The sequence below is a fragment of the Leptosomus discolor genome, chromosome 3 (genome assembly GCF_034619465.1).
Source record: "Leptosomus discolor isolate bLepDis1 chromosome 3, bLepDis1.hap2, whole genome shotgun sequence".
In the NCBI taxonomy this organism is placed as follows: Eukaryota; Metazoa; Chordata; class Aves; order Leptosomiformes; family Leptosomidae; genus Leptosomus; species Leptosomus discolor.
This window is the reverse complement of record NC_141393.1, coordinates 31,032,120-31,056,765: the sequence shown is the minus strand read 5'-3', so window position 1 is coordinate 31,056,765 and position 24,646 is coordinate 31,032,120. Positions and strand designations below refer to the sequence as shown.

The following is a 24,646-nucleotide window of genomic DNA, read 5'->3' as shown; positions in this document are numbered from 1 at the left end:
TATGCTTGCTCCTACCTGCACATAACACATACCTACATACTTACCCAAAGAAGTTTCAGCTGTAAATGAATGCTTCGTTCCTCTGTTAGATTCAAACACAAAGCCTGGCAGATCTTCTTTCAGTATTGTAGCTTGCTGGCCATCAGAATTGTGAATAGCAATTTCTCCTTCTTTTAAACAAGTGAGTGACCAGTTTCCTACAGTAAGTTTAGTTGGCCCTGGTGCAGATAAGATTGGCTGGCTTGTGGTAGATGGTTTTACTTGGCTTCGAGCTCTTTGCAACTTCTCAAGGAACTCACTCCTACTTTCTATTTAAAAAGAAACAAACATTTTTTTTCTTCCAACAATTGATTCCACCACGATAGATCTCAAACTTTTTTTTTTTTGGCAAAAGCAAAACAACTGGAGTACATTCAATGCAAAATTCAGTTTGAAATTAAGGGTCTTAGTGTTCTAAATTTCTTCCTAGTATATTTCTATGCTTGAACAGCAATTTATTCCATGATCTCAAAGTGGACAATGCAACTCTTTCTGAATGGTGCTATTGACATATGTATTAATTCATCTTTACAATTATAATAAGAAGATCAAAGAAATCCATTATAAACTTTTAGCCTTGCAAAACTAATTTATCTCATTATGGACAGCATGAACACTCTCAAAAGCGAGTTTTTACAAGTAAGAAATTAAATGAAACCTCCAACAGGAAAACAGCAATCAACTTCATAGCGTAAAGCAAGTGGAGAAAAGATGTTGAAGCCATACAAAAACCAGAAAAAAATTCAAAAAAAACCCCCAAACTTCACATAGTGTGACAATCAACATTTGCTAAAAGCAAATTTCAGCTAATAGCTATTTGTTCAGGTTAAATGTCACAAATGCACTCAGAAATGTTTTTTTTTTATAAGCTATACTAAAATTTTTATTCATCTCCTTTGTAGAAACTCTACCTTCACCTCAGAGAAGATAAGAAAGCCACAATTACACTACTTAATACAGTGCCATTATGCTAATTCAAGCTATAATGCAGACATTGCTATTCATTTTTTGGTAATTACAGAAATTTTAAGGACCTCTATATCTGAGAAAAACATGAAATAAAAAAAAAAATCCAATGGCACTGCATGAGACTTGATTAAAAGCTAGTATTTATATGGAGATATTTAATAGATGACAAACAGGACCATATAGATAACATAGCCTGAAATTATTCCAAACAACTATCTCAGTTTTAATTAAATTATATCTTGCTATTGTAGTAACTAAAATTCACATAACATTTGAAAAGTTAATTAGCATTAATCTAGAAAATCTGATGAGTCCATCATTGAAAAATAAAAATTCTATATAAAATAAAAATGCAATAATGTCATTAATGTAAAGATTATATCTCAACTTCAAAGTTAACAAGTATCCTCATCTTTCAGCATACCGATTTGATCAATACCATTTTTGTAGTCCATGCACTTGTAAAATTGCTGTTTTCCTTTTGCTGCAATGACTTATGCTCTACGTTTTTAAAATTTGACATTTTTATTGTTGTGTAATACAAAAATAAATAATCTCTATGCAATAATAGATATGCAATCTTGAGGCATAACATTCTCTGTTGCTTAAAATTCATAGCATCCAGAGAGAAAGTTTATAAAAAGAATTTTGAAATTTCATACACAAAATTAAAATTCTGTTAATGAAACCTTTTCCAAATTTCCATAATTACACTTTAACAAATTTATTATATAGCACATCCCACAAAGGGCAATGATTATACATTGTCAGGAATAATTTTGTGCTCCCTTAGACAGAATTTTGAGACTCACTTAAAGCTTGAGATTTACCATTAAATTTCAATTTTTGCATTGAACTTTTGCGTTTTCTAAAAATTCAAACAAAACAAGTATTAAGCTAATGTGGAGAGGGGTGAGTACAGACCTTCCAAAAATGTTCATAGTACATTTATTTCTGCCTCCCAACCCAACTTTCACCATGCGATACACACTAACAAATTCCGTCACTCAACCCTCTATATTCTTGCCAGTCATGAAGTTACTAAGAAGTATACTATGAGATTAATCAGTAATGATTTAGGACAGCAGAACATATAGTATAGTTCAGGAATTAAAGATACTATTCAGAGTCTATACTGCACTGTAGTAATTTTAGTTAACAACTACTAGTTTCTTATCTTTTAAGTAGGAGAGGCTGCTACACACGCTTAGAGCTAACTGTTAGAGTTCAGGCAAGCTACACTGCAATGTCAGCACTCTTAGTAGATGTCTATTTGACAAAAACTTGCAAGAAGCCTCATTTAAACCTAGTGTAGCTCCTTCCCTTCCATAATATCCATGCTAGGTATCTTGTTCAAAAACTTAGGATTTATTCAATCTTTTTTAAAAGACTGATATGAGGAGACATATCTTCTTAAATTCTCAATCTGACTTCTTTTGTTTTAAGTTCTCTTCACTCCAAATTCATCTGAGAGATCCCCATTCCACTCATCTTGTACGTAGTAAAGCCTTATCCCCACGCCCGCGTCATTTGGAAGGAAGAAAGCAGAACTGGCATCCAGGGGCTATGAGGATTTAAGAAATTAACCTCATGGATCTTAAAATTGTATTGTAGGATAAAGAAGTATCTCAACACAGAAATTGTTTACCTTTTAAGGCATTAGCCTTAGTAAAAAGAATGCAAGGATACATTCTGTGACCAAAAAAAAAATAAATCTAGAAGTGGTTTCCAGCTGTGTTACAATCTAGAAACACACTATACCATATTTTGTCTTCATGCCCCAAAATTGATGGATAAAATCATTAGCACTGCATTTCTATCCTGAAGCATAATATGTTCTGTTATTTCACTCAATGGCTTGTTGAAAGCATCATAATATTGCAAAGCATTTTATGTCTGCAGGTTCATAAATGCATGAACTGTTGCAAAAAAGATGAAACAATAAAGGAGGGTTGTTTCTGCATCCAGAACAAGTTGGTATTCTGTACAGAAAATTAAAACCACATGTGCATTGCCAGTGCATAAGGTCTGTTCCCTTATCCTCTCTCCGACAAACAATTAAGACACTGTAATTTGTTTCCCAGTCTCCATGAGAAACTTGCCATTACTTTGTCTTCAAACACATGCAATATCATTCTGCTAGCTAGAAGCAAACAACAAATCACCATTTCAACCTGCTTTTCCTGGGACGGCCACTACAAAGTGCTTTTAATGACTGGGGTGAAAAAATTAAGTATGCATGGAGAAGAATCAAAACAAAACAAAGTTAATACACTTTTACTGGCAAGATGTTTACTTAACACAATTCACCAAGGAAGTCAAGTTATGGTCACATGCTAGCTGATAAAAAGCATCACAATTAACTGACCACCTTCCACCTGTTTACATCCTTTACTATTTAGTAAGCCAATTCCTGCAAAACAAAATAGCTCCAATCAAATTATATAAACAAATATAACAGTCTCAAAACTTAGCGTGGACTTGAATTGTAAAGGAACTACCTGAACTATCGGATCCTCCTTCAGGGCTGCCACTGGAATACATTGTGGCCAGTTTTCCATCCAATATAAATCTGAACCATCCATTACTACCATTAGATAGCTCCAGGGCTGCAGCATCACTCCAGATATAAAGGCAGTCTCTTCCCCTAATGATTGACCAGTCTCTCCAGTGATACGGTTTACCCTGTTGCAGTTCTTTAGCATCCTCCTGTGGTTCATCCTCCTGTAATAAAGTTGTATTAAACAAACAAATGAACAAACAACAAAAAACAACTCAAACCCATTAAAAAAACAAAAAAACACAACAACACAACACACAAGAGAAACATTTTAAAAAGGCTTAAGAAAAACCAATTGCTCAAACCAAAATTATAGGAACTATACTATTTCTGTCTGTAAAATGTATCTTTAGAAGTATTCTTTAATAGAGTAGGTTGCTTTTAAGAAGTTTCCTTTCAGATACAGATTTATCTGCTCAACAATAATAACAGCCTACTGACTGGGACATCCATCTCTGTTCAAAACTTGTACTGTGAGAAAAGAATCACAAAATGGTTGAGGTTGGAAGGGATCTCTGGGGGCCATCTAGTCCAAACCCCTGATCAGGCACGGCCACCTACAGCCAGTCGCCCAGGACCATGTCCAGACAGCTTTCTAATATCTAAACACTAAAAAAAAAACCCCAAACCAACCACACCCCCAAACAACAAAAAACACCCAAACAACAAAAAACACCAAACAACCCAAAACCTACAGTAAAAAAGCTTAACTATACACTGAAGGCTTAACTACAAATCCTAACTGAATGTGTAACAGAAGTGGCCTGTTATCCATTCAGTTCACCTGAGAGGTCAGTAATATGACTGTTGGAAATTGGTAAATAACTTCAATATGCACTTAATGTTTTCATTATGTAGAACTTTTTTAAAAAAAATTTAATATATTCCAGAACAATGTTTAAAACATCTGCAATTATTTGATGAATGTACACTGAAAGAGATACACTTTGTTCAGAAAGGATTCATATCCTTTAGCAGCCATTTTCAAAATACTAGACAAAACCAAGTGTCAATCAACTTGACCACAATTAGCACGAATAGGAAAACTCAGCAGAAAATAATGTGCTAACAGAAAATGAAGTTACAGAAAACAACAAAAAATTTAAACAAGTGGTGTACAATAAGCATTAATTTAATAACCTACCTACCTTGCCCTGGACATTTTCATAACAATGAAAATTGTACTAGAAGCATTGGGTTTACAGGAACAAATAAAGCTATCGATTCTGTACTTACCTTCTCAGGTTTAGACTCCTCTTCATTTTCATCATCAGATGACGGCCCCGCCAAAGTTGACACTTTACTAATTACACCAAGCCTAGCCAGTTGGTCTAGAAAAAGATCACCACCTTTATCCACCAAATCCCTTATGATTTGCAAGGCTAGCAAATGGCCATCATCATCATCCTGTAATACATTGGGATAGAAAAGAAGTAATAAAGGAGATCTCTACTTAAAAATACCTTTACGTGCTGAACTTCACATGTGGTCACAAATGGATGTTATTAAGAAGTACATGGAATCAATGAGCATAACACCCTTTTCCCCACTAATTTCATAAAAGGACAACATTTTCTTTCTTCCTACCTCTTGATCAAGAACTGTAGCTGTTATCTCAACCAGTATCGTGGGCAGATTGTGGCCAGCATCAGAGTCACACACCTCTTTCAGCAGCGCCTCAGAACAAAAATGTATCATTTTTCTAATGAGGGCAAGACTTGCTTTCCTTTAAAAGAGATCATAGGGGAAAAAAAAACCAAAACGTTCTTACAAAGATAAAGCAAGCTATAATCAAAGAAACAAAAAGGTTCAAGATAAAACTGGTTTTCCACTACATTTATGCATACTTTCAAAACAAACAATTTTTTAAAATGAGTTTCAGTTCTCATTATTGGCACCAAAACCAGTTCTTAAGTCTTAGATTATTTCTAAGACTAATTCAACTACTGACCTTTTTTGATTCTACAGCACTACGAGTCTAACATTTTTCTCTTCTCAAACTTTCTCTAGGTAAAGCTATTCTACATTCTATCTTTATCCACTCTTAGTGATGGCAATTCACTTCTGCACACTTCATCTTCCTCCCAGGTATCCAGCCTGCCATTTCTGTCATACTTCCCGTGTTTTGGTGAGATCCCTATTTAAAGTCTAAAATTACTATTAGATCATGCAGCTTTCCATATTAAGACCTACAATCAATTTGGAAGCTGATCATTTCTGTATGGTTAAGGCTGAATTTTTCATTTGACTGAATTCTAAAAACTTGGTTTACCTGATGCACAAAGAAAACTTTAAAATACAGAGAGCCAACTACTTCCTTCCACAATCTGCAACAACAGTTAATCACACACAGATTGTTAACAGTTTCTTATTTCCTTCATTTAAAATGACCTAGTTTAAGCTTCCTATCATCAGCTCACATAGAGTCTCTCTCCACCAGAGTCCCTTTTTATCTTGTGTTTTCACCCCTCAAAGTGCCTATAAACACTGGGAACACAAATAAAAGATTAAGCAAGTGTTACATTCCTAGTGTAAAAGGCTGAGAGGTTATGGTCAGATGCAATTTATCACAACCATTATGCCACCCACAGTATTCCTATTTAAATATTAAATTAGATTACATTCTTTTAATTCTCTCAGTAAGAGGCATCTTCTCCAGTTGATTAACACTTAAGCTGATAAGAAGTCTTCTAAAACCTTCTAAAATAGCTTTTCCCAGTCTTTTCGATTTTCCAGTGAACATATCTTGATACCACTTCATTAGTTTTCCCCTCCTAAACTAGTACTTTCATTATAGTGGCTACAAACAGCTGTAACCAAATACACAGTATGCACAGTCTATACAAGGTACTATATGAACATGGTATTCTTTCATCATGCTACTATAGCCAGGAGTACGCTTCTCTCTCTCCCACTTCTCACTAGCCATATTTTTTCCAGGACACCACTTCCCCCAAAAGGAAAAAAATGCTACTGAAAACTCCAAGTAAAAATCAGATTTGCAACACTTTTCAAACCACAACCTCTATTCAAACAAAAATATGTTTTAAGTGTCACTTGCATTACTTAAACTTTTAGATGTTATAATTTTTAATTACATAAAAAATCCACCTTGGCTTTTTGACAAAGTGTATAAAGAAATTCAAAATACACAGGGAAATTGTCCCTCATGACCCTAATACCTTATTGAAGGCAACATAGTTTGTTGAAATGTTTGTGCAAACACAGGCAATAATCTTTTCAAGTATATGGGTGCCATTTCTGGATCTCCTTTAGGTTCATTACATTCTTCCTCATCTTTGTTTGCATCTTTCTTTTTCTTCTCATCTCCTTTGTTAACAGGACACATCCAGTCCCCTGGAAAATATTTTTTTTCCCAAAAAATGTTCAACAGCAAAAATCAACCAACGAAAAAATAAATCTAAGAGTTTTCTTTACTAACATCTAAGTTCCTGAAGAGGAACATGCATTCCTAAAGATATAAAATTTACACGTGCAAGACGAAGAAAACTGCTTGATAACAAGTACCACCAAAGACTGCTTATAGGAGAAGCTCAAAGTCCTTCGTGAACTAAGTATGAACACATAACCATCTGTGGCTCCAGCACTACAGAAGTCTCAAGAACAGGTAAAGTGCAGCTCCCACACAGAACGAAAGGATGACAGAGAAGCTACCAAGGCTGACATCCTCTTAACCCACAGCGAAATCCCAGTCTAGCTCCATTCCACAGCTGAAGAGCAGGACCACTGGCACTGCTCGTGCCCATCAGTTTCTTTGGTAATCCCCATCCCTTAAAAACATCTGAAATCTTAAGGTTTTTATACTCTTTGCAGGTTAAGGAAGGTTGGTCACAATTTTTTTTTTTTTTTTTTAATGAATCTTAATAGAGTAAAATTTTAATAATTTAATTACATAACATACATACACATTTCTATTAGCAAGGGTATGGAATTAAAAACTGCACTCACCTGGAGACTGAAGAATAGCTACTACTTCACTGTGTCCCCTTTCACGAGCTTTGTCTAAAGGAGTTTTCCCATCTTCATCTCTCAAATCAGGATTTGCACCATGTCGTAAGAGAGTCTGAGAATAGATATTTTTAAATAGGAAAACCACATTAAGATTCCTTCTTCCAAAGTAGCAAACGTTTTTTTCGTAAGTTCTCATGCTTGTTAGCAAAGTTAGAACTTTATGTGCTTGGTATATCGGTGGAGCTAATATAAAACTACTTTTATTCGTATTATTGCCCTATCATAATGAAAAATTTGTACTTTGATAAACACTGTAAAGAACTTGTAAATATTTGACAGTTCACGTGTTAAACACATTGCATCAAAAACATTCTGTACTGAACAATGCAAGAAGTCAGTATGGAAGGCTTTCTAAGTGTCAGTCAAATCATACCTTTGCTACCTGAGGTCTTCCAAAACATGCTGCATAATGTAAAGAGGATGACCTCTGACCTCTGTTAACATCAGCACCCCTTTCACAAAGAAATTCTACCTGTTAAAGAATAAAAAGGAAACTAGTTTTTCATCTTTCTTTGCAGAAATAACCTAAGTTTTTAAGATTCCATAAAACTAACTTACCATTTCCTGAGTTCCAAAAGCTGAGGCCCAATTTAAAAGAGTTTGTCCTACATCATCCATAAAATTGACTTCAAAAGCTGAAAGATGCAATTAAATGAAACAGTTAAAGCTCCCAGAGTTATAAATTAAACTTCATCAGTGTTCTTTAAATAAACATCAGGTCTTAAAAAAAAAAAAAAAAAGCATCCTCAATAATTCTAGGAAAGCATTTATGCCCTTAATGGCAATTTTTAAAAAGTAGCATAGTAATATTACTAACAATAACCTGGTGTGTATTTAACAAAATAAGTAAACTTGTATATCTAGATTTCCAGGGTACTATCTAAGCATTTGTTATGACACCATAGATTATAAGAATAAAAAGATACTTTATTTATCCCATTTTCTTTTTCAAGAGTATTTTTGCTTACCTCCTGTGTCAATAGCATCTATTAGTGCATCAGTATCCTTACTGCGGATGCAATCTATCAGCTGCCGATGAGAACGTTCCCCAGAGCTATCCAGTCTTCGCAATCCTGGGATTCTGCCTGTAGATCCAGCACTGGATTTTGGCAGGGCTTTTCTCCCTTCGAACAGTAGCACCAAAAGAAGATCTACTAACCGCATGGTATCCAGTACACATCTCTCATCACCCTGCAACGCACTTTCTATAGAATCTGGAAGTTCAGATCTTAGGAGATCCTGGAAATAATTAAAAGTCTGAACAATAAAAAATATACAGGGCTTTAGAAAATACTATCAGAATTGGGTTTCATTTCCATATGAAATGTTTCCTTTCTTCCCCTCTTTATAAATAACCTACATATATGTGTGTGTATGTATACATATATAAAAATAAAATCTATAAATCTGTATATCTATATACAAAATAGCAACACAAATCTTGCATGTATTAAAGTATGTGAAGGCAAAAACCCTATGAGAACAAAAAAGCTGTAGCATAAAAGGATTTCTTACATGTGTTACTACTGGAGAGCCTCTACACAGGGTTGACAACAGGCTTACAATAGTTGACACCTGATTACTTAATTTAGAATCTGCAGCTGTAGATGGTGCTCCAGTGCTACTCCGTCCAGGTTTGCAAGCTGAAGAGGGTCCTGATGCTGTCCCACCAGCAGCTGCCATTCGAGATAACAACTCCTCAGTTAACCCATGCTTAGCTAGGGGGGCTGGGTCAACTCCACGCCGTGTGAATCTGTCAGCTAATGAAGCAAAGCATCGTAGAGCTCCATCTGAAACCTAAGAAAAAAGTGCAAGAGAAATGATGAAAAATCTGTTAACAGGATATTCACAAGAACACAGGACACACAGAAGCAGCTGATTTCCACAGGTTCCCTTCAAAGTCAATGAACAGAGGAGACAGGCTTTTTAAAGGCAGAAACTCCAGATTCAGTACTCAACAGTGCTCTGAACTGCTCACTGAAGGACTGTATTGTTGTTTTTTTAAAAGGTTTTCCCCCCTTTCTCTGTTGATGATACACAGAAATCAACTAAACTTATTTTTGTCTAAAGCTCTGAGTTCTGAGCATGCCCTTAACTATATGAGCAAAACGCCAAATCAATCTAGAAAAACACATGTAATAATCAAATCACCAAATAAAGAGATGTTGGAAGTACTTTTTAAAAAGTTTTTGGTTATAGATGTTGCTCTTACAGGAAACACAACTATTTATAATCTCCACTAGCACTGTCCACTGACAATACAATTTGAAAACAAAACAAACAAACAAAAAACCAACAAAAAAACCAACCAACAGCTTGGTATTGAAATATGGAGTGCTTAGCCTTCTGGTTGTTCTGATGCTAGAAACTGTTAAAGCAGCCTTCTAATAAAAAAAACACCAAACACCAAGAAAGTGCACTACGATTCAGTAGTTCATATATTCAGTTTTACTTCCTAACTTTCACATATTCACTGAATTTCAAATTTGCTCCTCAAAGAATGAAGACAAAAATTTCTTTGCAGTTTTATCTTCTATGTTTATAGAACACAAAATAGTTATAATTTGATATTTATAATTAATATTATGCCGATACTAAAATGTTATATTAATTTCGCACTTTCTATTAAAAGAAATGCCCTCAAACAAGCCATTAGCTGATGCACCAACTCAGAACTCCCACTCCCAAAGCATTAAATTGACAGTGAAGTTTGATAGTTAAAGCTGTATTTAAAGGTCTACGTAATTCTCTTTTAAAGACATTTTTCAATTGGACTAAGCCTAAAAATAGGACAAATTGAGAAAAGCAGATTTTACCCTTAAATAACCCAGACTGCCCACTGAGCCTCTGACCCAGGAATATGCAAGTACTTTTGTGACAATAAAACACAAACTCCCAAATTTAGGTTTATCAGTAAACAAAAACCAAAACAACAAAACAGCGACACTGGGGAAACAAGCCTTACTGATGATCCTCTTAACAACCCCGCAAAAAAACACTGCTAGCCAACTGCCCAGGAAAGGATCCAACTTCTTTTCATGTTGGTGTTTGCCTTCAACATCTCTCTCATCTATACACTAGCAGCGTCTCCCTCTTTCAGATCACGAGGTTTGCATAAGCACATCAAGATCAGCTGCTTCAGGCACATTTGTCTTTGTCAAACCAAAAAAAAAAACCATCAATACCTACTCCAAATTTCTACAGTTCTTACTCCCTAACATGTCATCAACTTCTAGCGCAGCCCATTTTCAAAATGATTGCCAGCTATCACATACCTAGGGCTTAAAGACAGTTACTCATCAACACACAGAACAAGATTAGAGTACTAGCCAGACTTCATGAAGTTAAAATCTTAAATCTCCATTAAGTTTGCGAGGACTTGAAAAACAAACTTTCTCCTGAATAAATGCCAAGCGTGCTAAACTTCTGGCATGGTCCCTGCATGCCAAGCATTCTGATTTATCAGTTCTCTTTTGCAAGGGATTTTTTTCCTTTAACTTGTAATGGTCACTACTCATGTCCTCTGGCATTTTGCTCCAGTTCTTTTGACAGCACAATGGATAAACAATTCTGCCAATCTTTATGTAATCTGTATATACTTAAATGGATTTTTACTAGAACAGGTCTGTCAGAAATATACAAGAAAGGTTCACCTTATTTAACACACTGCATTAGTGGCAGCAGTTCACAAAGCAAGACAGTACTGTGGAAGGTATTTACATTTCTCCTCACAAACTGCAAATACAGTAGAAATGTTAAAAAAACAAACTTCTAGATCAGCTATTCTTCGGGCCACATTCATCTGATCTGAACTCTTCCCTCAAGTGATGTTACTAACTGGCAGCCCACACAAAAAGTGACCAAATCCAACAGTGTAAAAAGATGGTGGGGACACAACAAAACTTTACAAAGGAACTTTGGGCAAATTCATAATACACATCAACGTTCACTGTAAATCTTGAGGCCTGTTTCACACAAAACACATTTCTCAAGGATACCAGTACAGACTTACTCATGTACTCCAATCTGAAGCACATTTATCTTAAAGCTTTAAGTGCTAAAAGATCAAGTTAATTCGAACACTCATTCAGATCTCCAACAGCCCCAGCAATTACTTTTTTCAAACACACTATAAACTGGAAAACAGTTACAATACTACAGTCTTACGGTCTAAATTTCAGGGTTAATTTGCCCGAGATGAGTGCATTAATAAAGTTACGTAACGTCTGAAAAACACAGTAGCTTGTTCTGAAATGGCTAGTGTGGCAGTCCACTGCCAACTGGGTCTTTCAAAAAGATCTAAAAATATACAAAAAAAATTTAGCTCACTGGCAAAAATATTTAGTCTCCCAAAGATGATACACATAATAAACCAGACTGGAGGGGTAGGGGGTGTAGAGAAAAGAATAAGGACAGAGGTGGAGGCAAAATGGGGACTGAGAATGGTATGGATAAGAAACCGAGCCAGGGTACAGCAAAAATTTGGCTAAATGGCTATTGCAAAGCGTTAGTATGACATACACTAAATTACTAGTAGGAAGATAATTCCTCTAGGATTCATTTTCTAGATTTTACAAGGACTTCTTCATCTCAAGTTAAAGGTGCAATAAAGAAGTGGTGCCGCATCTACAGGAGTGCCATTTAAGCAGGCTTCCAGTGTAATATATTAGCATTGATTGTGGATGTTTTTATTGCTTCTCTTAGTTTGGCAAAAGAAAAACAAACCAAACTGATTTTTGTCTCTTATTTAATAGTGGCTGAAGTGCAGACATACAACAATAATTACTTCAGAAATTATTTCAAAGTGCACTGAAAAAAGTTACAGGATATTTTTCAATAAGGTTTTCAGAGGTTAAATAAGTTCACATTCACACAACAGTGACGGGAGCCAAATGCTAAGCGGTATTTTTATCCTCTTGTCATCACAACTGTAAAGAAAACTATTATAATATCCAAATATAACATTGTCTTGGTTTCGTCTGGAATAAAGCTAATTTTCTTCCTAGTAGCTGGCATAGTGCTGTGTTTTGGGTTTAGGATGAGAATAACACTGATGTTTTAGCTGTTGCTGAGCAGTGCTTACACTAAGTCAAGGACTATTCACCTTCGCATACTGCCCCGCCAGTGAGGAGGCTGGGATTGCAGAAGTAGCTGGGAGGGGACACAGCCAGGACAGCTGACCCAGAGGGGTATTCCATACCACATGACATCACGCCCAGTATATAAACTGGGGCTGCTGGCTGGGAGAGGCGGATCATTGCTTGGGGACAGTCTGGGCATCAGTCAGCAGGTCATGAGCAATTGCATTGTGCATTATTTCCCTTTTCTTGGGTTTTATTTCTCTTTTTGCTATATTAATTTTCGTTAAAATTATTATTATTGTTGTTGTTGTTATATTTTATTTTAGTTGTTAAACTGTTCTTCTCTCAACCCATGAGTTTTACTTTTTTTGATTGTCCTCCGCATCCCACTGCAGGGGGAGGAGTGAGCGAGGAGCTACGTGGTGCTTAGTTGCTGGCTGGGGTTAAACCACAACAAACATCCACTACATAAACATAGTTGTATATGTGTACACATAAAAATACCTAGCCATTCATTTATTAAACATAATGGAAGTTAAATTCACAGCATATTGAGCCAACTATCACATTACCTGATGGTCTTCATGTTTTAATAAACTAGAGAGTGATTCCACGCAGATCTCTAACGAAGAGTCCTGAGGCTCCATTTTGCCACAGAGTCTGGATACTACAGCCATAGCTGAATGCAAAGTATCTTTATGAACAAGGTGTCCACTGTCACGAATGAATGTCAGAACACAATTCAACCCTCCAGCTTCAAACACAGCTCCTGACTCACGGGTACAGATTAATTCTAACACCTATGACAAAACAAAATTTAATTATAATGCAATACACATAAAACATCAGTTATTTGCTTATATCCATCTACAGAACTGGTTAAGAAAACAAAACAACAGAAGAAAAACACACCTCTCTTCCTCAACACCCAGAAGGGGCCAATGCCTCCAGTACTCCAGTAGTTACAGTTTTCTTCAAAAATACTTTTGAGTAGACTAGAACTAGCAAATAGGAAATACACACATAAAGTCTGATGCCGTGGTAATCAAGGACTCAAACTATGTGCTATCACATGGCCACGAGTTATGCTTTAAACAAGAGATTTTACGGGTCTTGTAAGTTTTTCTGAAAACTTCGTGTGGGTGCAGAGGAGCTGGGTCTACTTCTACTGAAGACACAGCAGACAGGTTTTTTTACAGCAGGTAATTTGTCTGTATCTGGAGTAATTCTTCATTCCCCTTTTAGCATAAAATTAGCCCTTAGCATTCTAGTCATGCAACATAAACAGGAAAACTTTCTTCTAATATTTTTGGGGTGTTTTGTTTTTTTTTTCCTATACTGTTTGTTTAAAGGAATCTCAGCTTTGAAGAGCACCAGACTGACAGTAAAGATAAGCAGCGTCGCTGGCATGTACACTTTCACCATACTTATGTTCTTCCTTACATTTTAATAAAATAAATAGGATTAGGATATAAGGAAGCTCTTCTGAAACAGCAAATCTTCCAGCTCCTTCTTAAAAACAGAAGGTTCTTTTGTACACGTACCTTCACACACTGCTCAGCCAAATCTCTGCTCGTTCTGTTGTTAAGTTCAACAACTACTAAACGATTACAAAGTGCTTTGATAGCTCCATCCACTCCCACAATCCTACGGGTGCATTCGGCCGATACATCCAGATAATACGTTATGGCACGAGCTGTTACTTCTAATACGTTGTCTGGAGCACTTTCATCAAGAAAAATTTTGCACAGTGCTGGCAAAAATGTTCGAGGAGGGCATCTGCAGGAAAAAAAGCCAACCACAACAATACATCACTAAGTTGTGCCTGTTTGTCTACATTAAGTAATATCATACACTTTCACATTAACAGATTCATGTTTCCCATGCTGACATGATTTCCTTGATTAGTTTATAGTTGGTTCAGAACATTCATTTGGAACACTAGGATGCAGGCATCTTATACACACCCCAAGACTTAAATCAGTAATCTGAAAAGATGCTGTATTAGGGGAAAAAGCCAGCAGATAAAAAAAATTCTTGTAATCATACAGGGAAAAATCCATCCCCTTTCGAAATTATTTTAGGAATTAACCTTGCATCACCAAACAGAATGCCTTTTTTTTAACATTTTCAATGTTCATGATGATAAATAGCTACTTAACCATGAAATATTAGACTTGATACAAAGACTTTGGTTCTGCTAAGCAATTTAATTCTCTGAGTGGTGGTTCTTCCCTATGTTAGAAACATCCTCAGTTGTCTTTTTATCCTACTTCAACCTCCACCCTTCCGCCCCACCTCACTCTTTTTCCCTAACCACACCAAGAACATATTTAATTCATTTAGTTTGCTTCTATTGCATTTTCTCTTCATATTCACCCCTTGGCAGCCTCTGGCTCTCCTCTTTATTGTTAGAGTCATTTCCACATGCAAGGACAGTCAAGAACATCCCCACAACTTCAAAACAAAATAAGCAGCTGCAACAGTCCTTCTTATAACCCTCTGACATAATAGTACACAAACCAAAATGGATGGTCATAATGCTTTTCATTATTATGGCAGCTGTGGTTAAGACTGATTTAGATTAAAAGTTCTAAGATATGGAGCTACACTTTAAGACAATTTATTTTCCAATAGCATACTTACTTAGCAATAAAAAGCTTAACATAATGATTGCTCACAGCAGTGGTAGAAGACTTCCAAGGTGGTGGTGGGGAATTAAGTGAAGGGGATACACATTGTGACAGTAGTCAAAATAACTGATACCTCATCCCTAGATGTAGGAGATCAGACTAAATCTACAGGAAGCAAATATTGCAACTTTTTCTTAAACTATGGTTTCAGCCTGCAAAAGAAGGCCTAAAACTTTCCTAAATCCAAAAGATAAAGAAGAAAAATAATAGCACATGTTTTGGTCTGGGAGACAGGTGAAATACTTGATGAATCATTCTGAAGACTAACCCAGAGGTCACTCAGCATCCCATCTGGTATGCACCATGACTCATACAAAGGCACCAAATCCTGGGACAGCAAAATGCTAATAGTTTCCTTGAAGATCCGGCCATGACTTATGAAGTAATTAAATAACACTGCCTGACAAATAAATACATTACCCAATGATCTTTAATGACATGAATCAATAAGAGAAGCTTCGACAAAGCTAAATCACACATTTAATCCTTATATTAGCCTATCCAGCCTATACTGTCAGTTGTTCTAAAGAAATTTGCTATTTAACTTCACATCTTTCTTAAGAAGAGTTTACACAATAACTTTGCATATTGAAGACATTATCCACCAGGGGAAAGAAAAAAGTCTGAAATTTGTACTTGTTATTAGATGACTACCATACAATAACACAAGAGGCATTTCAGTACATAAAATTTAAAGCAGACAGTGCTACCTGTTCAAGTGTTTTGGTGTTGGATCTTTTACACTGCATTTTATGCAACACCAGGCAGATCACTAAAACATTGCTATGAACAGTGTTCTTCAAACATTATATTGCAAGGAAAAAAAGTTACCAATAAACACAAATCTTAGCAAAACCCAAAACAAACCAAAACCATACACATATAACCAAGTAGAAGGTAAGGAGCTCCACTGTCTCCCACGTAATACTGGCAAGTAGCCATAAACCATTTTTCTTAGATTTCCAAAGATAGCAGCAGAAACAACCCTCTAGATTTTTGCAGGGAGTTACAAGCAATACTTCAAAAGTCTAACATTTACATTTTCTCTATGATTTAGCAGTTTATAAAAAGACAAAGCACAAATGGAACTTAGCTGTATTTTTTGAAAACAGAAGTTTAAGAACTTGGAATTAATCCATTCCTGTCCTTAACACACTTGTCCACAAGAGCAAATTACCCAGCAGATACAGCAAAAACACAAAGTTACTAAGGGCCTTTCATTTATACTGAATTCTTTGCCACCACAAAAACGCCAGTGCACTCTTCTTAGAGTACAGCTCACTGGCAAAAACTTAAAGGGCTTGGGTTTTGGTTTGGTTTTTTTTTTTAAATTACTTTTTGCCAGAACCTCTAGCTACATTAGTCAGAGACCATACTTTCTCAATCAGGATGCAAATAATCTCCACTTGCTGTCAGGACATTTGTTTTCTGACTTAGAGGAATGATTTCCAGTCCTCCAATAAGGAAACAAAGTTGTATCATAAGGTTACAGAAAGAAATTGTAGATTTGTCGTACACTTAACCTGTGGGAATTAACTTGGTTCTCAAAATAAAAAGCTACCCAGACTTCAACTACGTTTGTACACTACAATAACACAGGTTGAATTCCTACAAAAGCAGCAATAATAAGCTCCCTTGTTCTGAAAGAGTAGGTTATTTCTCCTTTCTGAAAATAGTACCTGATCTAATTTTAACAAGAGTTTTCACAGAAAATTTTTTCAAGCCACTTCAACCTTTGAGCTCTATGTACTTGACGCTTGTTTCTTTTAACAGTTTCATTTCATTTTTTTGGGTTTAGGGTTTTATTTTGGTTAGTTAGGCTTTTTTTAGTTCTGTTGGATATTGCTAGTAACCAGAAAGTTGAGAGCTAGACTACACCATGTAGAAGAGGCTGCAGAAACATTTTATAAAGATTTATTAAGGACAATAACAAAGACTGAAGAGAAAAAAGGGGAAAAAAAGCGATACTGAAGCTTTAATTTAACTGCTAAGTTCTTTTTCCCCTCCTTTTTCCTGCAGCAAATCAAGAAGCAACACACACCAAATCACAGGCTTGAAAGTAGAACAGAAAAAAATGCACCAGCTTTGTGGCATGAAATTTTATGTGTGACCCACTCCAGTACATACTAATTTACTGCAAACTAAACATTTGTGATGCATATTATCTTTGACACGTTTTTCTTGTTAAAAGTTAATTCACTGTTATTTCAATACAGAACTCGTTAAATAAATTTTAAACAGTTCCCTGTTACCTAACAATGAAAAAAGTCTAGCCTTCTAATTTAATGCTCTGGCCCAACTATAAACATATTATCAATGTGTAACAGAAAAATACATAGTAAAGAAGGTGAAAACTAGGACTGCTTATGAAGACACATCAATCACATAATGATACATATAAAGATAATATAAAGCCTGATCGTTATTAGAGCTCATACAAATATAGAAGTAATAGAAGTGTAAACATTTTTCTCAAACATCATTATCAGGAACATGGCAAAAAAAAAAAAAAATCAAACCAGAATTTTTGTCTTAGTCTCCAAAAGAAGCAAACGAGAGCTGCTTCTTATTTCGGCAGACAATATGCACAGCTTTGTCATCTTCCTCCCCCTCATGTCTCTCTCAACTCAAACAATTCAGTTCAAGTTCTACATAGTAGAGCAATACAAATTAAGTTATTATCCCTAAAGTCATACCAGGCAATAAAATGCTTCAGAAGTCTGAAGTATTTCTGAGGAAAGCAAAACAGACAGACCTGGATGTATCAGCCCTGAGTCTCTGCCAGTGAAACTGTCAAAAAATATTTTTATTACTGCCTTAAAAATACTGCCTTAATCTATTACATACTGCTACTACTTTTTCAAAGAGTTCATAGCTGGCAAGAGACCAACTTGTTTTTTCAAGCCTCAAAGGATGACAGCAACACTGATACAAAAGACACAGTTGGCCCACAATACACCAACTTGCCTAGACAGGACCTCTACGCTGTCTTGTCCGCTGCTCTGTAACATTATTTCAGGCCAATACATTGCTATACTTTGTTCTAAGCAGCACAGTTCTTTAACATTTTGAACTTGTAATGATAGCAGCAGACAAAAATATTTTTACTATGCCAGCCAAGTATACAAGGTTCTTCACTACTCATGTATAATAGCTTTTCTTTTCATAATTCTATGAAAACACAATTATCAAGTTACATTTTTATGCATTTGACATACACCTTCAAAAAGCTATGCCCAAGCCTCTGTGGGTGTCAAGAGTTTGAGACAAAAACATTAGTATATGTAAATTATTTCCCAGAATTTAAACAGTATTCCAATTGTGCAGATTGTCATGAATAAAATGGTAAGTTTCTGTGCTGAATTAAGTGAAACAACCCAGTAGCAGGGCTTCTTGTGGACAAATGTAATCGACTCACCTTTGTCAATCTCACATGAGCAAGCAGGCAGGAACACGTACACACACACACTCACACAGACACACACATGCCCTGCAAGTTTAAAATACCATCTTCTTCCCACCTTGACTTACAGTAGTCTTGTGATCATTAGATACATCAGATCAAGACTGAGCCTCACTCATTACTATCTCTGAACTTCTCACTGCATTGTCTGCTCCTATCCAGAAAAGTTCCTGGTAATATTCAGCACCTCCTTCTCCTAATCTATTGCCTGAGACATACAAGTCATTAGTATTTGTCACACTGCAGCATCTGAGGGCTCCCCTCACAGAACAGAATCTCCCTGCATTACCTGAGCAAAACAACAGATTCCACCCCAGAAAACCTGAAGTGCAATTGCACAATAGGACAGATATAGACAAGAGAATGCAAACTAATCACCCCGCATTATTGCATCTTATCTTGGTATCTCAGCAGTTTTGACAACTGTTATTTACTGTTTAGTGTATTGCATCATTACATTGGATTTTCCTCACAGCTGTTTAAAACACGTTAATACCAGTTTGCTGTCAGTTAACCCATCACAAGCATTTTCTGCTATTTTAATAGAGAGGTTATAGGGAAGCCTTTTTTATTCCAGCTTCTCCAAAAGCTATCAAAGGGAAGAATGGCGTTGCTGTAGTTATGCTCACAATTGCCACCTAAATTGCCACTCTGAATGTGCATGCAAGATGATCAGGTAAGAACGATGCTCTACTTCGCTTTACTCAGAGCAATAATATTCAGAACAAGAGGAAGACTTACAACCTACATGCAAAGTGCTACTCCCACTGAAGGTCACAAAAGAACTTTGACCATGGTTCTGTAATAATTAAAGAGACATTATTTGCAAAAATATTTGGTCCAGGCATTGGAAGATCTGGTAGAATCATGAGTAGCAGCTGAATAAAGGGAGAGCAAATCTACTACACAACTAGATGAACCACACAGACTGCTAAGAGTTTTAAACAGAGGGATCAACACATTGAGGAAAAATCCTCAATACAAAGCAAAAAAACCCCGCAAACTTCAATATTCTCTAGTAAAACATCTCTGCATTTATTTCATGGTGAAAACTATAAACTAGTGTTCCAGTAGGCAAAGAATGGTTAGTTACACAAGAACTCTTAAAAGATGCACATGGATTATGTTCGTAAGTATACACATGCCATACAGATAAATTCGGATTTTTTTTTGCCTGCCGGAGACTGCTTGGGCCTTAGCAGTCCCTAAAGTTCCTGCTAGTGAGGGAAGAGAAACTACTAGTTCTGTCATTCACACACAATCTAGATCAACGGTTGGGCCTGCCTACCGACACATCCTCACTGCTCCAGACATAGCCTTCTCAATCAGGTGGCTAGAATAACTACAGTGTAAAACTGTACAGCTGTCATTTTGAAGAACTTCAGTCATTATGCTGTCGGTAAGTTTTCTATCAATAACTGTGTTACAAACAGAAGTATCACAGGTCAGCTTTATAGAGATCACCCTCTAATCCCCAATTGCATGGGTATCTCGTGGTTGAAGCCTCGTGCACCCACTCCACAGGTCTTGGGGACAAGAACAAGCATGCACGAGCAGTGCCAGAGAAAGGATGGAAGGGGTAGATGGGAACACCAGCACATGATGGGAGGGAGGCGGGATGCAACACTGTCACAGCCATACAGCAGGTGTCCAAAGCGCTCCCCTCCCTTCTGTCACACAGCCCCACTGTGGATTGCTGTGTGCTGCCACTTGACCCCTAAGAAAAAGGGAAAGTGTTGCCCTTACTTAGTGGATGGTCTTTACGCCTCAAAATCGTGCAAATGGGCTTTCAAAGTAGTCCCCAAGTTCCCACTCAATTCAACCCTGAGTAAAGGCACCTTGTTACTAAAGTATAAGCAAAGGCAGCACAGGGAAGAGAAATCCACTGCTCATCTTGAAGCAATTTTAGCAACCAGGTCCTGAGAAGAGCACTTTCTGAGGACCATCCTCTCTTTTTAAGGAAGCACAATCAACACCAGTGGGAATCAAAGAGTGAGTCAGATAAGCCATGTTATGTATGTGTCACCATTACACGTTAATTCCAAAGTGCATCCCTACTGGCTTCCTTAGACAAGCCAAAATAGACCAAAGGGACCTAAAACTGTCTCAAATATTTGCTGTAGAAGACTTGTTCCACCAGTAATATAGACCGTAATGCTGTTCCAACTAAGCCTGTGCTCAAAACTAAAATGTACTTTGACAGGTAGTGAAGCAAAGTATTTCAGGAGCATCTGTACAACAGTGGCTGCATGTTGGACTCTCCTTTAGAAAACCATCTACATGGGAAAAACAAGGGTGCCAAAACTTCCTGGGACAGCAGGGAGGCTGAGGGCAGAACTACTGCACTGAATGAACTGATGTGACAGGACAGCAACTGATGTTCAGCTTTTAGCACACTTCCATGTACTGACAGATGACTTCCAAGAGAAAAGAACATAAACAAACCCTTCATCACTGCAGACTTCAACTCCCACCGAGGGAAAAGCGCAAAGTGCATAATTTCTAAACTTAAAACATCCCAATATCAAAATTGTTTTCACCATCCTGCTTTTATTTAGAACATATATTAACTAAAAAAATAATATATCTCAGAAAAAAGAAACTTACTACAGAAAAAAAAAAGTTGCTTTATCCTCAAAATTGGGGGGCACTAAGTAACTCTGTTCACAATGACCTATTTGCAGTGGAACAAATAAAAAGATAGTGGTGAGGTTTTTTTCATTTGTTTTAACACAGAAGAAAAAAATATATGTTTTTATAATTCTTCTCCTAATAAATATGAAAATTAAAGGAAAATATTTTTTAGATTTTCATTTCTAAGAAGCTATATTAACATCCCACTGGGCACTTCTTAAAGTACTTTAAGAGAGTGCTTTAGAAGAGTGATTAGGAACAGACTTAGTAAATTAATGAGGTTACTCTGTGTTACTGCTTAGTGAAAGACCAACTGCAGTGAGTTAATGAGGTTACTCTGCGATCAACACTACAGCTCTTGCTAATTACTTTAAGTCTCTCAGTTCTGGATGTCCATCCAGCTTCACTCCTGCACTCCCAGGATAAGAGCTTCTGCTACTTACTATCTTGTGACTCTTCCACCACCATATTTCAAAGATCTTGCTGGAAGATAGGTTTGTAAATAACAGTTTTAAAAAGTCTGAAGTAAGTAGTATTGAGTAGCAATATTTACCCTTTATATTCCAATCCATTAAGATTAGGATAGTAGAGCAGTCTCTGTTTTCTGTACTGACATCAAGAAAAGAACTAAACTACATTAAAAGTGCTGATTCTGCATAATTTCTGTTAAAAAACATATTCATGCTTTCAGTGTTAAAATGAGTCTATTAAATTGTAAAGGCCATGATACACAAGTTCTTTAACATACATTCTTCCTCTGCAGGAAATTTATTTTCTCTAAAAACATTTTCTAAATATCACAATCATGTTGATAAGATGTCAAGAAAGACTAGGGAAATTTATCAATATAATTCTACTACTACAGCATTTACAGCATTATAATCAGCGTAACTCCATAGGCTGACACACTTCTGAATCTTTCCAACAGGAGTGTCCACAGGGATCAAGAGTCTTAAATAGCTCCACCAGTAAGCTCCTGCCGGTGTTAAGCCCTTAAACTCGAATGAAGTGACTCAGCTGATTTTACAGCTTGCCAGTGTAAAAAAAGATACTTACCAAGGAAGTAAAAACAGGCGCTGCAAACTCAGTTCTGTAATTACATTTCGCATTTTAAATGCACTTAAAAGCCTTAGCTAAAATGGCCACAATAACGGTAGTTTAAAGACTACTATTGTGTTTAAACAAAACCCAAAGGAAGGAGAGAAGAGAAAAAAAAACAAACAACAACAAAAAAAGAAAGACAACCCCACTTCATCCCCCACGTGGTTAACACAACCCGGCTAGCGCTGGGGCGTGCAGCTCAGCTCCAGCGCAGCGCGGGGTTCAGTCGATGCAGAGCCTCTGCCATGTGACGAAGCCTTCGGCTTCAGGCCACAAGCACAAGACATGTGACTTGTGGCAGAAAACCAAGCTCAGCTGCCTGCCAGCACTTGTGCCGGATCTTTAATGCACACCATCTGCTGGGACCAGCTAAAAGTGGGAAAATAAGGAATTGTATGTGCCTACACTATTTAATAATTATTTACTGTATAATTATTTAAATAACTAAAAATTAAAATACTTAAACCCCATTAAACACCATTAGTAACTCTTTTTGAAGAAAAATATACGAGTTAAATATTTACGTGTCACACAACTTTGAAGTTTCAAAAAACATACATGCTGCACAACTGACTTGTTCTTAAGGCAATAGTAACTCCAACTTATTTTTGATTAATGATTGTTTTTCCTTTCTGTAATTCTTTCTATGAGAGGAGACCTCAGACTTTCCCTCATTGTTTCTTTTGCTGAAATACTGTTTTGTTTCCACATATGAACCGAAAACATCAGCAGAGCAACCAAGATGATCCACAAGAGAACTGTCTGTACACCTGCGTTGCCTATATGTATTCTTTTGGACCCATTTCCAAAACACGTTGTACACTGTTCTCTTACAATGTGTTGTGTCCTAATAGGGAACTCTCAGAAGAGGGCTCAGCTGTCCGTCCTTTATTTAGCTAAAAGGAAGTTTGAAAGTGTTTCTGAATGTGTATTCACTTCGTTACAGATGTATTCAACTGCACATTCAATCTGTATCAGTTGTGTCAAATGAAACAAACAAAAAAACGCACAAGAAACAACAGTTTCTGCAGGATAGGCAATTTCTACATTTCTAAATAAATTCTTGTTAGCTCTGCTCTTGAATTTACAAAGGAAGCATTGGGCTGCCTTTTGCATTTTTCAGTATCTTATAAAAGACACACCATGCCTCAAGCCAGTAATTCCACATATGTTTGTCCTCCTAACTCCAGCATTTTGTAAATATTTTGCAGAAAATTGGTCCACAATAGCCAAATAAATTAAAGAACTTTAAACTACACAGATTTCTGCCTGTGATTTCCACTAGTAGCAACCTCAATTGTGCAAACAGATAATGGTTCGCACACACGTTACATTTGTTAACATTTCAAAACAAAATAAGCAATTAAGACAAAACATATGATTTTGTTAGTGTGCGTAAACAGGCACATCTCCCCACTTCTGCTGGATTTCCAGGTGCTCAAAAAGAGAGCCAACTGAAACAAGAGAACTTCAAGAAAGGAAGCCTGACATTTGAAGTTCCTATAACACCTATTTTATTGGTCTCATCCAATCGATTAGGAGACAGAATCTTTCAAAAGGTCATTAACTTGTCGCCTTAAAATTCTGCACCCATCTTTCGCGTAGTACTTGCAAGAATCCCTTCAATTTTATCTCACACACTGAACAAAACAAGGGTAATTGATGATACTACTGGAAAAAAATGAAAAAAATGGCAGACTAGTAAATAGTAAAAAAGACAGTGTAATGAGTTATACAGAATTGCCTGGGCTACTCAGAGGCACGGGCTCATTTAAACAAAACGTTTTAACACACACAAATGCCAAGTTACAGATCTTAGTCTAGTTAATACATTAAGCCATACCCAAGAAGCAAGCAATCATAGCCTGGAAAGCGACTCTGAAGATACATAACTAAAACCACACTTCCCGTACAATGTTTTGGAAACACCTAACTAAATTTGGGATGTATACCCGGTAACAGTAAGTTAAATGTACTATTATAAACAGCATGGATAAAGGCAACACTAGAAAATACTTCTGAAAAACTTCGAAACCGAAGAATTGGAAAGGGGGGGGAAGATCAAGAGCTGATG

At 36.5% G+C, this 24,646-nt stretch overlaps 1 protein-coding gene across 4 annotated transcripts in view; it reads right to left on the bottom strand.

Annotated features, from left to right (window-relative positions):
• HECTD1 (HECT domain E3 ubiquitin protein ligase 1) overlaps window positions 1–24,646 on the bottom strand; it is a 60,825-nt gene that overhangs the window by 30,449 nt on the left and 5,730 nt on the right. For 2 of the 4 annotated variants that reach the window (XM_086462763.1, XM_086462761.1), the window contains exons 2-13: window positions 14,226–14,460; window positions 13,254–13,481; window positions 9,116–9,397; window positions 8,569–8,857; window positions 8,159–8,235; window positions 7,974–8,072; window positions 7,538–7,652; window positions 6,751–6,925; window positions 5,156–5,294; window positions 4,805–4,975; window positions 3,510–3,732; window positions 33–308 (exon numbers count right to left, since the gene is read on the bottom strand). In XM_086462763.1, the coding sequence (XP_086318889.1) occupies window positions 33–308; window positions 3,510–3,732; window positions 4,805–4,975; window positions 5,156–5,294; window positions 6,751–6,925; window positions 7,538–7,652; window positions 7,974–8,072; window positions 8,159–8,235; window positions 8,569–8,857; window positions 9,116–9,397; window positions 13,254–13,481; window positions 14,226–14,460 (2,309 nt within the window). Of the gene's footprint in view, window positions 1–32; window positions 309–3,376; window positions 3,422–3,509; window positions 3,733–4,804; window positions 4,976–5,155; window positions 5,295–6,750; window positions 6,926–7,537; window positions 7,653–7,973; window positions 8,073–8,158; window positions 8,236–8,568; window positions 8,858–9,115; window positions 9,398–13,253; window positions 13,482–14,225; window positions 14,461–24,646 lie in introns of all 4 variants that reach the window. The other 2 variants (XM_086462760.1, XM_086462762.1) reach the window with 2 other exon arrangements.